Source organism: Malaclemys terrapin, chromosome 10 (assembly GCF_027887155.1).
Source record: "Malaclemys terrapin pileata isolate rMalTer1 chromosome 10, rMalTer1.hap1, whole genome shotgun sequence".
NCBI lineage: Eukaryota > Metazoa > Chordata > Testudines > Emydidae > Malaclemys > Malaclemys terrapin.
The window spans coordinates 55,479,640-55,494,061 of NC_071514.1; the positions used below are offsets into that span (position 1 = coordinate 55,479,640).

At 44.8% G+C, this 14,422-nt stretch overlaps 1 protein-coding gene across 1 annotated transcript in view; it reads left to right on the forward strand.

Annotated features, from left to right (window-relative positions):
• Nucleotides 1-14,422, forward strand: part of FAM234A (family with sequence similarity 234 member A) — a 47,271-nt gene that overhangs the window by 17,588 nt on the left and 15,261 nt on the right. The window contains exons 2-4 of the mRNA XM_054042029.1: nucleotides 4,971-5,276; nucleotides 6,761-6,877; nucleotides 7,282-7,470. Coding sequence (XP_053898004.1) covers nucleotides 4,988-5,276; nucleotides 6,761-6,877; nucleotides 7,282-7,470 — 595 coding nt within the window. The 5' untranslated portion in view covers nucleotides 4,971-4,987. The remainder of the gene's footprint in view (nucleotides 1-4,970; nucleotides 5,277-6,760; nucleotides 6,878-7,281; nucleotides 7,471-14,422) is intronic.

Sequence of the window (14,422 nt, forward strand, 5' to 3'; positions counted from 1 at the left end):
CTTCTCACGGAAGGGTTTGGGACATTGTTGTTATCAAACCGAGTCCAGTGGAGAATCCACTTTCCTGCTATTGTGGTAGGATAGAGGGAGTGTTTAATTATTTTTATTATGGGTGATGGATGCATTCTATCATGTCAGAAGCTGCTCTAGCTTTATAGTTGGAGCATGACGGCACAGCTCCTAGTGCAGAAATGCTGGGCTGAGCTACCCTGGGACTTCCAGTTGATGCTTAATGTAGCAATGAGCAGCACTACTTGGATGCTCAGCCTGTGGCTGGAGAATCATCCCAAGAACCTGTCCTGGTGCTCAGGGCTTCCTTCGTGGTGCTTACCAGTGCAATATTACCTGTATTGCCAGGACCTCCTGCTACAAGAACTGAATGATACCTGGTTCACTTGCTCAGACAGATGATCAAGGAGGAGAAAGTGGCAAACCAGCAAAATGGCCAAATCTGAGTGGGAAATCTGTATGCAAGACCATTCGTTCCTCTGTTCCATTCCTAGTTGGAATGCTTCCTAGCATTGACTCTTCCCATGTCAAGTTTCTGGCCAGCAGAGCTGGTGGATGTGCAGCACCCAGTGTCACAAGGAAGCAAGTTGCGTCTGCCATAGGATTGCCAGGCGTCTGGTTTTTGAAAAGAACACCCAGTTGAAAAATTAAAAGTCTGGTCGGCAGCGCAGCAGGGGCCCAGGGCTAAGGCAGCTCTCTGCCTGCCCTAGCTCCGTGCGGCTCCCGAAAACGGCCGCTAGGTCCCTGCAGCCCCCAGGCGCATGGACGACCAGGGAGGCTCCACGCGCTGCCTGCGCCCTGAGTGCAGGGCAAGCAAGTCCCGTTGGCCAGGAACCGTGACCAATGGGAGCTGCAGGGGCAGTGCCTGCAGGCGCAAGGGCAGCACGTGGAGCCACGGGCCGCAGAGACCTGGTGGCCGCTTCCTGGGAGCCACGGTAAGCGCTGCTGGGACCCCACATCCCCTCCTGCACCCCAACCCTCTGTCCCAGCGCAGAGCCCCCTCCTGCACCCCAAACCCCTCATCCCTCCCCCCACCCCAGAGCCTACACCCCTAGCCGGAGGCTGCACCCCCCCTGCATCCCAACCCCCTGCCCCAGCCCAGAGCCTTCTCGCGCACCATACACCCCTCATTTCTGGTCCCACCTGGAGCCTGCACCCCCAGTCCAGAGATCATAGCCTCCTGCATCCAAACCCCTCATCCCCAGCCTCACCCCAGAGCCTGCACCCCAAGTTGCAGCCATCACCCCCCTCCCACACCCCAACCCCCTGTCTCAGCCTGGTGAAAGTGAGTGAGAGTGGGGGAGAGCAAGCAACAGAGGGAGGGGGGATGGAGTGAGTGGGGGCAGAGCCTCAGAGAAGGGGCAGGGCTTCAGGGAAGGAGCATGGCAGGGTATTTGGTTTTGTTTGATTAGAAAGTTGGCAACCCTAGTCCACCATCCAGTTTTCTCTGACTTCTGGGGCAGGTTGATTTACTAGATGTGGAGTAGAGGTCTCTAGAAAAAGGTGAGGTTTTTAAATTATTGCTGACTGTTGTGGTGATATGGAGGCAGTTATAGCTGTTGGAGCTCTATTTTTGTATAAAATGATGTTTTTTAAAAAAAATTTGCCAGGGATTTATGCTGCTTAAAACATATTTGAATAAATCTAACGAAATGTAGTAGGTGGATGGGTGAGCTGGCCAGTCTGATTCCCCTTATGAGACACCTACTGGCTGTTCACGTGAGCTCCTGCCACTGGCTCTGGTAGCACCATGGTTTTCTCAGTGCTCTCATTCCTCTGCTTCAAGGCCCTTTGTTTTTGGTCACCACTTTGCAGCCTCCCCCTCAGCCCCCCCCTTCTCTCCCCCTGTTCCCCGATGGCTCTTATGGGGGTAGAAATGAAGTGGTAAGCTCTCCACCTCAGACAGAAACAGTTTGCTTCCCGAAACACTGGAGTTGTTAGATTTCAGTAGGTCTTCCCATGCTAAGCTTGTCTTTTCGTTTGTTCCCACTTTACTAGTTTGGATAAAATGGAACCCAGATGCAAACAACCCCTGATCAACAAGGCCATCTCAATTCTCCTTTTCTTTAATCAGATATTTGAAGCAGCTATGTCCACCTTTTATCTGGGATTTTCCATTGGAGGGCTAGGCACCATCTTATGCCATACCATTAGGCACATAGGATTCTTACTACTCACCCTTGCCAGTTGGAAAAAATGCAGCATAAGAGTTGATCCAGGTCTGAGGGAGGAAGCAGTTCTGTTCGTGCAGTATCTGCTCCAGAGGACCCGTGGCCTCAGGCCGTAATGACCATGTGTGTTTCCTTTTAGCACTGAAGGATGTGTGTGAGAGGGAGTGTCCCTCTCTCTCTCTGGCTGGTGAATCTTGCCCACATGCTCAGGGTCTAACTGATTGCCATATTTGGGGTTAGTAAGGAATTTTGCCCCAGGTCAGATAGCAGAGACCCTAGAGGGATTTCGCCTTCCTCTGCAGCGTGGTGCACGGGTCACTTGTAGGTTTAAACTAGTGTGAATGATGGATTCTCTAACTTGAAGTCTTTAAATCATGATTTGAGGCCTTCAGTAACTCAGCAGAGGTTATGCATAAGGCTGCGATTCTATCATGGAGGTCAAAGATTCCATGATACTAAGAGATGTTTTTGCGTTCTTGAAAATTCCAATGAAAGCGTTAGATTTGAGGAAAAAATGAGAAATCACTTATTTCCTTTAAAATCTGCAGTACAAGAAGTGTCAAAAATCCCATTTCGTGCACCATTGTTGCCAGGGCCTGCGTTAAGGGGTAGCAAGCAGGGCAGTTGCCCGGGGCCCCAAACCACAGGGGGCCCTATGAAGCCCAGGCAGCAGGACTCGGGCATCAGCCCCGGGTGACGGGGCTTGGGCTATAGCTTTTTGTATATTTCCATGATTTATTGTTTATTGCCTGCATCCTGTCCATGACTTTTAATAAAAAATATCCGGGCCAAAATCATAGCCTTAGTTATGCGTCTATTACAGGAGTGGGTGAGTGAGGTTCTGTGGCTTGCAATGGGCAGGAGGTCAGATGAGATTATCTTGATGGTCCCTTCTGACCTTAAATTCTATGAGATCTGCTGCTGAGACTCCTGGAGAGGTAAATTATTCAGACAGAATTTGGGCATGTGACTGTTCAGGGCATGGCTCTGGAAAATTGGCTTTGTCATCATGTTTATTGGCTCTTAAATCTTTTATGACAAGCTGTAGTGCAGCTTTTGTTCAAGGCCATTGGAACATTATATTTTTCATTCTTCCTTTCTCTTTTCCCTAACAGTTTAATGAGGCCTGAAAACTAACCTGGTGTAAAGCTGATTTTTATTATGATTGTAGGTTTTAAGCTCTGGGTTTCTGTAACGTGCCTGATTTTTTTAAAGCTATTACTTGTGGCTTTTGGAATAAATTAACAAGCAAACCAACCTGATTATTTGCTTACATGACACATGAGCTGTACTGGTCTCATGAATGTGACTCTGTTTTGACAGACATAGAAACAAAAAAACCCAGGAGTACTTGTGGCACCTTAGAGATTAACAAATTTATTTGAGCATCTGATGAAGTGGGTTTTAGCCCACGAAAGCTTATGCTCAAATACATTTGTTAGTCTCTAAGGTGCCACAAGTACTCCTGTTCTTTTTGCGGATACAGACTAACATGGCTGCTACTCTGAAACCTGTCATAGAAACAAAAGATGCCTTGGTAGACCCAAAGGAAGGAGTTTACCCAAGCTCATTTTTGTCTATATCTACTATTTTTCATTTATTTCCCTTCTGATCCTCACTTTTTGCTGAGGGTTGAGACTGGCTGATCAGGGTCATGGGATTGTAAGTTCACTTGGGAGGTAGGAAGCTCACAAGTAAGGGTCTAGTGCTCTTCGGGTCCTGCACTTTGCAGTGCAGACATAAAGCCACACAATTCCCTTCGCTCCCTGGGGCGCGTGGTAATGCTATCAGGGCACTGCCTGCTCTCTTCTGCCATGCGTGAAAGAGAGGTTTTCAGTAAACTGCCCAAATAACGGGATGCTGGTTATAAATTATTTGCTGATTGCCAGAAAGAAAGTCATGTCTTTGACAAATACTGTTTGACTATCTATAAAATTGGATGAATAAGGGAGAAAATTAATGGCTGAGTAATTTATTCAACTGCTGATAGAAAAGCATAACAAATATTACTGACTGACTCTAGTTTAAGCTCCTACCTTTCATTTTATTCTGGGAAGGAGTCTTCGTCCCCAGATGCTGCAGTCTGTTAGCCCACCCCCTTGCTTTCCTGTCTGAGGCTGGAACTGGTGTGTAGCAGTGTCCGGTGCACTTTGGTTTCTCAGAGACGGGGTTAATGGGCTTGTTTAGCTCCTGTGTAGAATGTCTCAGTGTTTGCTTTTCTCTCTCCTGGGAAAACTCCTGTATCCATTACACTAGGGAATGACTTTCTGATTTGTGTCAGCATATGAGGCTCACCGTCTCCCTCCACCTATATGGCCCTGGAATTGTACTGAAATCTATATTAAACGGCAAGGATCAGTGTGCCAGTGAAAGAAGCGTTCAGTGCATGCTTTTCCCCAAAGGTGACCTACAGATCAGGTGAGGGCCCTCCAGTCTAGAATACTGAAGGCTTGTGGCCCTTCTTTATCTTCCCTATTCCAGCCTGAGTACTGATTTTTTTCAGGTGAATGTCAACAGAGCTATATTTCTTCATCCACATTTTCTCCCCTCCTTGCAGCGTGGGAATCTTCTAATACCAGTCGTTGTTTCCTGTTTCACATGAAGCTGTGCTGAGGCCATGTGATATTTGCTTAGCCCCTATTTAACATCTAGAGTTTTTTTCCTGTGCCATTGTTAATAACTCAGTGCTTTCCAATCCGAAGCTCTGAGGTAGAGACTGAATATCTTGTACCTTGCTTTCTTTGATCTATTCCAAAGTCTATTGTAACACTGTCCTTTCTGTTACTGCAGGTGACGCAAATTGTCTGATGAATTCTGATGAGTATTCTGTGATGGATAACAAGGACTTGGAAGCAGAGATCCACCCTCTGAAGAATGAGGATGGGAAAGCTCCAGATAACCATGAGAACTGTGCAGAGAAAGAAGGTCTCTGCAGGAAGCCCACCCGCTTGTCTCAGCTCTCCCGATGGCGCACTGCTGCCTTCTTCCTCTCATTATTCCTGTGCCTGATTGTGGTGTTTGCCTTTTCGTTCATCATCCCGTGTCCAGTGAGGCCTGTTTCACAAAGGACATGGAACAGGAAATATGACCGTGCGGGTGAGTCTGATGGACTAAACAGTATTTCTAAGCGCTCATTTCCCTGTGCTCATCGTAATCAGGATTGTAGAACCTTGCCCAAAGTGTGGCCTCAATCTAGGGCAAGGGTTGGCAACCTTTCAGAAGTGGTGTGCCGAGTCTTCATTTATTCACTCTAATTTAAGGTTTCGCGTGCATCATACATTTTAACGTTTTTAGAAGGTCTCTTTCTATAAGTCTATAATATATAACTAAATTATTGTTGTATGTAAAGTAAATAAGGTTTTTAAAATTAAAATGAAGAGCCCCCTGGTGGCCAGGACCCGAGCAGTGTGAGTGCCACCGAAAATCAGCTCATGTGCTGTCTTGGGCACGCGTGCCATAGATTGCCTACCCCTGGTCTAGGGCCAGCAAGGACGTTGCCCATGAGAGTGTGAGCTGCAGGTATCCCAGGTCTTGATACGCAATGTCCTATCTTAATTGAAGTGGCCTTCTGGTAGGTGTTTGAAATCTTTTATACATAGGCAAATTAGTGCTGCCCTCAAGCACTAGAAAGGTAGCAGATTGGCCCTTGGTTGGGCAAAGCTTGAGAGGATGTTTTTACAGAATTGACCTTTATTGTGGTTGAACTTTAACTTAAAATGTTCTTTAGGTGCCTTTGACCTGAGACTTAAGAGCAGTAATGGGTCTTTCCTTCATCAGAAATGAGTACTTCTATCTTACCTTCATTGGATTAGTGAAGGGAGAGAAGCGTGTCTGTCTTGTAAATTACTCTCATGCTTAATTCTGAAGAGAAATGTCCTTTTACTGAACTCATGTGTGAAAAGCTAGGTAGAGCTCCATTGTATTCCAGACCCTTTGACACTACAGCCTTCTCTGCCCTCACAGCTTGCTATGCCACTTTAATTGTCCTCCTTCAGTTTAAGGGGAGGAGCAGTGCTTCTGTCTTGTGTGTTCCTAGCATAACAAACCATGGCCACATTACACAGACATTGCGCACATCAGCAGGGATCAAACCCAGTGCTTATAAACCCTGGCCTCTACCCTTTGAGCTAAAGGAGAGCTCCATTGACTAAGCCCTAGTACCAGGCTGTTATATCTGCAAATGCCAGCCATTAGAGAGAGACCATTGCATGCCCTAAATCAGTGTATTACATTAGCACAGTTTCAGACATTATCAAATTCTCAACTGTTTGACTCCCCTAACTGCATAAGCTTTCCTAATATTTACTGCTGGATACAACTGTTGTTGTATTTTTGTGGTAGTGCCTAGGGACCCCGATCCTAGACCAGAGATCCCCCTGTGTTAGGCACTGTTCTCACACTAGTATAAATGAAGTGCTGATCTATCTTGGCATTGCTTTCCCAAAGAAAAAGGGAGGGGGCAGCAACCAGGCTTTTAAGAAAATGCATTTTCCTCCAGTTGACCTGCGTTGTCATTGTGCCCTTCAATCCTGTTGATCCAAGCACTGCTTTCTAGCATCCGGTTTGTGATCTCTCTGCAGTGACCTACAGGTTTCTGGCTGTAGAAGATGTGAACGAAGACAAAGTGCAAGATGTTATCTTCGTTTTCAAAGATACCAATGGCAGCAGCAGTTTTAACAGATCCTGCTCAGATGAAGGTAACTGTGACTCTAAGCAGAAACAGACAGAGGCATAGTGGTGAGGGGTGTGCTTTCTCTTTTAGTGCTGGTCAGTAATGCTGCGATGACCGAGACCCCTTGGGTGGATGGAGTTGTCCTCAGAGATGAGGAATAAATCTCCCAAAGAGCTTGCATTCACTGTCTGTGCAGCACATGTCTAGCCGTGCTGCGGTCTTCTCTCACTCCCGAAGCAGGAACCACTATTCACCAAGCCAGAAGGAAGAGGGAGAATTGAGAGGCAGTGTGAATATAAAGGGGAAACATGAACGCTGGTCATCTGGGGATGGGAGGGGGGGACAAGTTATCCCACTGAACTGGTTGTGTGCACGGACAGGTAGAGGGGAGGACAGTACTCTTCCCTCTGCAATGTGTTCTTTCTTCAGGCCTTTCCGCTCCATGTGCCTTTGTTACTGCTGTCTCGGGCACCAACGGCAGCACGCTCTGGGAGAGGCCTGTCACTGAAGACCTCCTGTGGATGGAGTGCGCCATTGAGCAGCTGGGTGGGGCTCAGTCCCCAGGCTGTCTTGTCATTGGGAACCCAGAGTTACTAACTGCAATCAACCCTCACACAGGTAGGCTAAGGGGCAGAACTTGACTGAACCACACGGGAATCACACCTCTGCTATTGCTTTTCATCCCTTCTATCCCCTGGCGGTAGGGGAACCCTGCTGGTTTATGAATAAGGTACAGGCTAATGCCAGGTATTTCATCAGCATGAAAACATAGTGATGTTTGCAATGTGGATGCATTGGCTAAGGCTGTGAGAAGCCAACATGCTCCCAGCCAATTCAGTTCCGAAGCTGCCATTTTGTCCGGCTGTGTGTGTTGGATACTGTCTGTATCCGCTCCTCCCTCCCTCCTGGAAAGCGCTAGGTGCCACCAAACAGCTGTTAGGAGGCGGGAAGCGCTGGGAGGGGGAGGAGCGGGGACGTGGTTCAAATGGTGTCCCGATTGTACATTGATCGGGACGTGGGACAAAGGGTTAAATATCAGGACATCTGGTCACCCTATTTGTATGATGCAGCTTGTGGCCTGACATGCTTTTTTTCCAGGCCCTTGTTATCCAGTACAGTTGCCTGAGGTACTGAAAAACTCTGAATATTGATTACACCATTAAAGTTAATCTAGTCATCCCTGGCTTCCTTTGATGGGATTTAATGTCAAAAGCAGCCATCATCGAGCACATTTAAGGATTCATCAGAGCTGAATAAATGTGTTCTTAATCAAGTTTTCACCTATTCAAAAGAATTCCCAGCCTATTTTACTACAGAAAGTAGCCTGGAGATTTTAACTGTAGATCCACCAGGCAGCCTTTTCACAACTCCCGTTCAGGAGATTCTTTCTCCAAAGGGGGAACAACCCAGCTACTTTGCTTCCAACAGTACAAGTGAGGACAATGAATTAAAGACCAAGACCTCCATGGTAGCATTCTCTGAAATGCTTCTAGTTCCACACGCAGGGCCAGTTAGGCAGAACTTCAGGGTCTCAATGGGTGGATGAGACAGTGGTGTAGAGAGGAGGGATTTAGATTTATTTGGAACTGGGGAATCTTTTGGGAAAGGAGGAGCCTATATAGGAAAGATGGGCTCCAACTGAACCAAAACAGAACGAGATTGCTGGCAGGTAAAATTAAAAAGTGGAAATAAACTAAACGCTGGGGCAAAGCCAACAGGTGTGGATGAACGGTTCAAACAGAGACATCCCTTATGACAGATTTATTAACAGCCTGGCTCTATATCTTAGTAAACAGGAGAGGATATGTATTGATCTGTCTGGGGATTGGTCCTGCTTTGAGCAGGGGGTTGGACTAGATGTCCTCCTGAGGTCCCTACCAACCCTGATATTCTATGATTGATCAAATACAGGTAGAAACTGAAGAAAAATAGGCAAATGAAAGCGTCCCATTCAGTTACATCACATGAAGGCAGACAACTAAACTTTGACACATTTTACAAGTGCTTGTATACAAATGCAGTAACTCTAAATATTAAGATGCATGAATTTGAGTGCCTGGTATTGAATGAGGATATTGATATAATAGGTGTGATGGGTTCGGTCACAGAGACCCCCTTGGGGCTGTCACCTGATGTGCTGAAACTACCTCTGAGCCTGTCTTTCATGCCAGCTTGGGACTCCAGAACCCTGTCTGGCTGAGCCAGACATGCTAAACTGCTGCAACACAGACCCAGGGTCTGAAACACCCCCCCTCCCCCCAAACTTAACTGAAGCAGCTCAGCAAATACTCCTGTCTCCAGCACCCCGTTCCCAATGGGATCCAAACCCCAAATAAATCCGTTTTACTCTATATAAAGCTTATACAGGGTAAACTCATAAATTGTCCGCACTCTATAACACTGATAGAGAGATATGCACAGCTGATTGCTCCCCCAGGTATTAATCACTTATTGTTGGTTAATTAATAAACAAAAGTGACTTATTCAGTATAAAAAGTAGGATTTAAGTGGTTTCAAGTAAAACAGACAGAACAAAGTAAGTCACCAAGCAAAATAAAATAAAACATTCAAGTCTAAGCCTAATACATTAAGAACCCACATATAGGTAAATCTCACCCTCAGAGATGTTCCAATAAGCTTCTTTCACAGACTAGACTCCTTCCTACTCTGTGCCCAATCCTTTCCCCTGGTACAGTCCTTGTTAGTTCCAGCTCAGGTACTAACGAGGGGATTTCTCATGACTGGGAACCCCTTTGTTCTGTTCCACCCCCTTTTATAGCTTTGGCACAAGGTGGGAATCTTTTGTCTCTCTGGGTCCCCACTCCTCCTTCTAAATGGAAAAGCACCAGATTTAAGATGGATTCCAGTACCAGGTTACATGTCCTGTGAGACCCCAAGCCTCCATTCTTTCCGGAATGACTCACAGGAAGGCTTGCAAGTAAACAGAACCATTTACAACCAATTGTCCTAGTCAATGGGCGCCATCAAGATTCTAAACCACCATTAATGGCCCACACTTTGCATAATTACAATAGGACTTCAGAGTTATACTTCATATTTCTAGTTTTAGATACAAGAATGACATACATACAAATAGGATGAACACTCAGTAGATTATAAGCTTTGTAATGATACCTTACAAGAGACCTTATGCATTAAGCATATTCCAGTTACATTATATTCACACTCAGTAGCATATTTCCATAAAACATATGGAGTGCAACACCACAATAGGCATCACAGAAACTTGGTGGAATGAGGATAATCAATGGGTACAAAATATGTCGGAATGACAGAATAGGTTACACTGATGGGGAAGTGGAACTATAGGTGAAGGAACGCATAATCAAATATAGTAAAAACCCTAAATGAATCAAACCGTACCATCGAATCTCTATGGATAGAAATTCCATGCTTTAATAATAAGAATATAAGAACAGCTATACTGGGTCAGACCAAAGGTCCATCTAGCCTAGTATTCCATCTTCCAACAGTGGCCAATGCCAGGTACCCCAGAGGGAATGAACAGAACAGGTAATCATCAAGTGATCCATTCCCTGTTGCTCATTCCCATCTTCTGGCAAACAGAGGCTAAGGACACCATCCCTGCCCATCCTGGCTAATAGCCATTGATGGAGCTATCCTCCATGAATTTGTCTAGTTATTTTTTTAACCCTGTTACAGTTTTGGCCTTCACAACATCCTCTGGCAAAGAGTTCCACAGGTTGACTGTGCGTTGTGTGAAGAAATACTTCCTTTTGTTTGTTTTAAACCTGCTGCCTATTAATTTCATTTGTTGACCCCTAGTTCTTGTATTATGAGAGAGTAAATAACACTTCCTTATTTACTTTCTCCACACCAGTAGTGATTTTATAGACCTCTATCATATTCCCCCCCTTAATCGTCCCAGTCTTACTAATCTCTCCTCATATGGAAGCCATTCCATACCCTAATCATTTTTGTTGCCCTTTTCTGAACCTTTTCCAATTCCAATATATCTTTTTTGAGATGGGGTGACCACATCTGCACGCAGTGTTCAAGATGTGGGCATACCATGGATTTATATGGAGGCAATATGATATTTTCTGCCTTATTATCTATCCCTTTCTTAATGATTCCCAACGTTCTGTTAGCTTTTTTGACTGCCGCTGCACATTGAGTGGATGTTTTCAGAGAACTATCCACAATGACTCCAAGATCTTTCCCTTGAGTGGTAACAGCTAATTTAGAGCCCATCATTTTACATGTATAGTTGGGATTATGTTTTCCAATGTGCATTACTTTGCATTTATCAACACTGAATTTCATCTGCCATTTTGTTCCCCAGTCACCCAGTTCTGAGAGATCCTTTTGTAGTTCTTCGCAGTCTGCCTGGGACGTAACCATCCTGAGTAGTTTTGTATCATCTGCAAATTTTGCCACCTCACTGTTTACCCCTTTTTCCAGATCATTTATTTGAATAGGACTGGTCCCAATACAGACCCCTGGGGGATACCACTATTTACTTCTCTCCATTCTGAAAACTGACTATTTATTCATACCCCTTGTTTCATATAATTTAACCAGTTACCAATCCATGAGAGGACCTACCCTCTTATCCCATGACAGCTTACTTTGCTTAAGAGCCCTTGGTGAGGGACCTTGTCAAAGGCTTTCTGAAAAACTAAGTACACTATATCCACTGGATCCCCCTTGTCCACATGCTCGTTGACCCCCTCAGAGAATTCTAGCAGATTGGTGAGGGATGATTTCCCTTTACAAAAACCATGTTGACTCTTCCCCAACAAATTATATTCATGTGTGTGTCTGACAATTTTTTGTTCTTGACTATAGTTTCAACCAGTTTGTCCGGTACTGAAGTCAGGCTTCAGTATTATGGCCTGTAATTGCCGTAATAACCTCTGGAGCCCTTTTTAAAAATTGGTGTCACATTAGCTAGCCTCCAGTCATTTGTTAGAGAAGCTGATTTAAATGATAGGTTACAGACTATAGTTAGTAGTTCTGTAATTTCACATTTGAATTCCTTCAGAACTCTTAGGTGAATACTATCTGGTCCTGGAGACTTATTACAGTTTAGTTTATCAATTTGTTCCAAAACCTCCTCTGACACCTCAGTCTGGGACAATTCCTCAGATTTGTCACCTACAAAGAATTACTCGGGTTTGGGAATCTCCCTCACATCCTCAGGAGTGAAGACTGATGCAAAGAATTCATTTAGTTTCTCCGCAATGGCCTTATTGTCCTTGAGTGCTCCTTTAGCATCTTGATCATCCAGTGGCCCCAATGGTTGTTTAGCAGGCTTCCTGCTTCTGATATACTTAAAAAATTTTTTTGCTTTTACTTTGGCTAGTCTTTGGCTAGCTGTTCCTCAAATTCTTTTTTGGCCATCCTAATTATATTTTTACACTTCATTTGCCAGAGTTTATACTCCTTTCTATTTTCCTCACTAGGATTTAACTTCCACTTTTTAAAGAATGCCTTTTTTGCCTCTTACTGTTTCTTTTACTTTGTTGTTTAGCCATGGTGGCACTTCTTTGGTTCTCTTACTGCGTTTTTTAATTTGGGGTATATATTTAAGTTGGGCCTCTATTATAGTGTCTTTAAAAAGTTTCCATGCAGCTTGCAGGGATTTCACTTTTGGTACTGTACCTTTAATTTCTGTTTCACTGACCTCCTCATTTTTGTGTAGTTCCCCTTTCTGAAATTAAATGCTACCATGCTGGGCTGCTGTGGTGTTTTCCCCTGTTGTGAGGAAGCTAAATGCATTTTTTGCATCTGTCTTCACTGCAGAGTATGTGAGGGAGACTCCCACACCTGACCCATTCTTTTTAAGTAGCAAATCTCAGGAACTGTCCCAGATTGAGGAGTTAGTAGAGGAGGTTTTGGAACAACTGATTGAGTAAAAGAGTAATAAGTCACCAGGACCAGATGGTAGTCAGCCAAGAGTTCTGAAGGAACTCAAATATGAAAATGCAGAACTACTAACTGTGGTATGCAACCTGTCACTTAAATCAGCCTCTGTAACAGATGACTGACAGATAGCTAACGTAACACCAATTTTTTTTAAAGGTTCCAGAGGCGATCCTGCAATTACAGACTAATAAGCCAAACAGTACCAGATAATTTGTTTGTAAGAAAAGAATTACCAGACACATAGATGAACATGATATGTTGGGGAAAAGTCAATATGGCTTTTATAACGGGAAATCATGCTTCATCAGAATATTGTGTGACAAAGTTCCTCCTCTATCTTGGTGGGTCCTGCGCTTATTTGCGGATTTTCTTGCCTCAGAGATTCACCATGTGGGTTGGGGAACAGCCCAGAGACCTTCCCCTCTGGGAGAACCCACAGTCCAGGTCAATTGGGAGGTTTAGGGGGAACCCAGGCCCGCCCTCTACTCCGGGTTCCAGCCCAGGGCCCTGTGGACTGCAGCTGTCTGTAGTGCCTCCTGTAACAGCTGCATGACTGCTACAACTCCCTGGGCTACTTCCAAACTCCAAACACCTTCCCTCTTCTCACCACAGGACCTTCCTCCTGGTGTCTGATAACGCTTGTACTCCTCAGTCCTCCAGCAGCACACCTTCTCACTCTCAGCTCCTTGCACCTCTTGCTCACACTCCCACCACAAACTGAAGTGTGCTCCTTTTTTAAAACCCAGGTGCCCTGATTAGCCTGCCTTAATTGATTCTAGAAGCTTCTTCTTAATTGGCTCCAGGTGTCCTAATTAGCCTGCCTGCCTTAACTGGTTCTAGCAGGTTCCTGATTACTCTAGTGCAGCCCCTGCTCTGGTCACTCAGGGAACAGAAAACTACTCATCCAGTGACCAGTATATTTGCCCTCTACCAGACTCCTGTACCCCACTGGTCTGGGTCTGTCACAATTAGAATTCTTTGACGGGGTCAACAAACATTTGGACAAAGGTGATCCAGTCAATATAGTTGTACTTGGACTTTCACAGTCTTTGACAAGGTCCCTCACCAAAGGCTTTTAAGCAAAGAAGCAGTAAAGGGATGCGAGGGAAGGTCCTCTCAGGGATCAGTGACTGGTTAAAAGATACGAAGCAAAGGGTAGAAATAAATGGTCAGTTTTCACAATGGAGAGAGGTAAATAGTGGAATCTCCACAACAGTCTGTAGTGGGACCAGTGCTGTTTAACATACTTATAAATGATTTGGAAATGGGGGTAAACAGGGAAGTGGCAAAGTTTGCAGACAATACAAAATTACTCAAGATAATGAAGTCTAAAACTGACTGCCAGCAGTTACAAATAGATCTCACAAAACTGGGTGACTGGGTAACACAGTGGCAGATAAAATTCAGTGTTGATAAATGCAAAATACTGTAATGCACATTGGAAAACATAATCTCTACTATACGTATCAAAATTAGCTGTTACCTCACAAAAAAGGTATCTTGGAGTCATCATGGATAATTCTCTGAAAACATCTGCTCAGTGTGCAGCAGCAGGCAAAAAAAAGCAAACCGTGTTAGGAACCATTAGGAAATGGTTAGATAATAAGATAGAGAATATCCTCATCCTGCTATAGAAATCCATGGTTCAGCCACACCA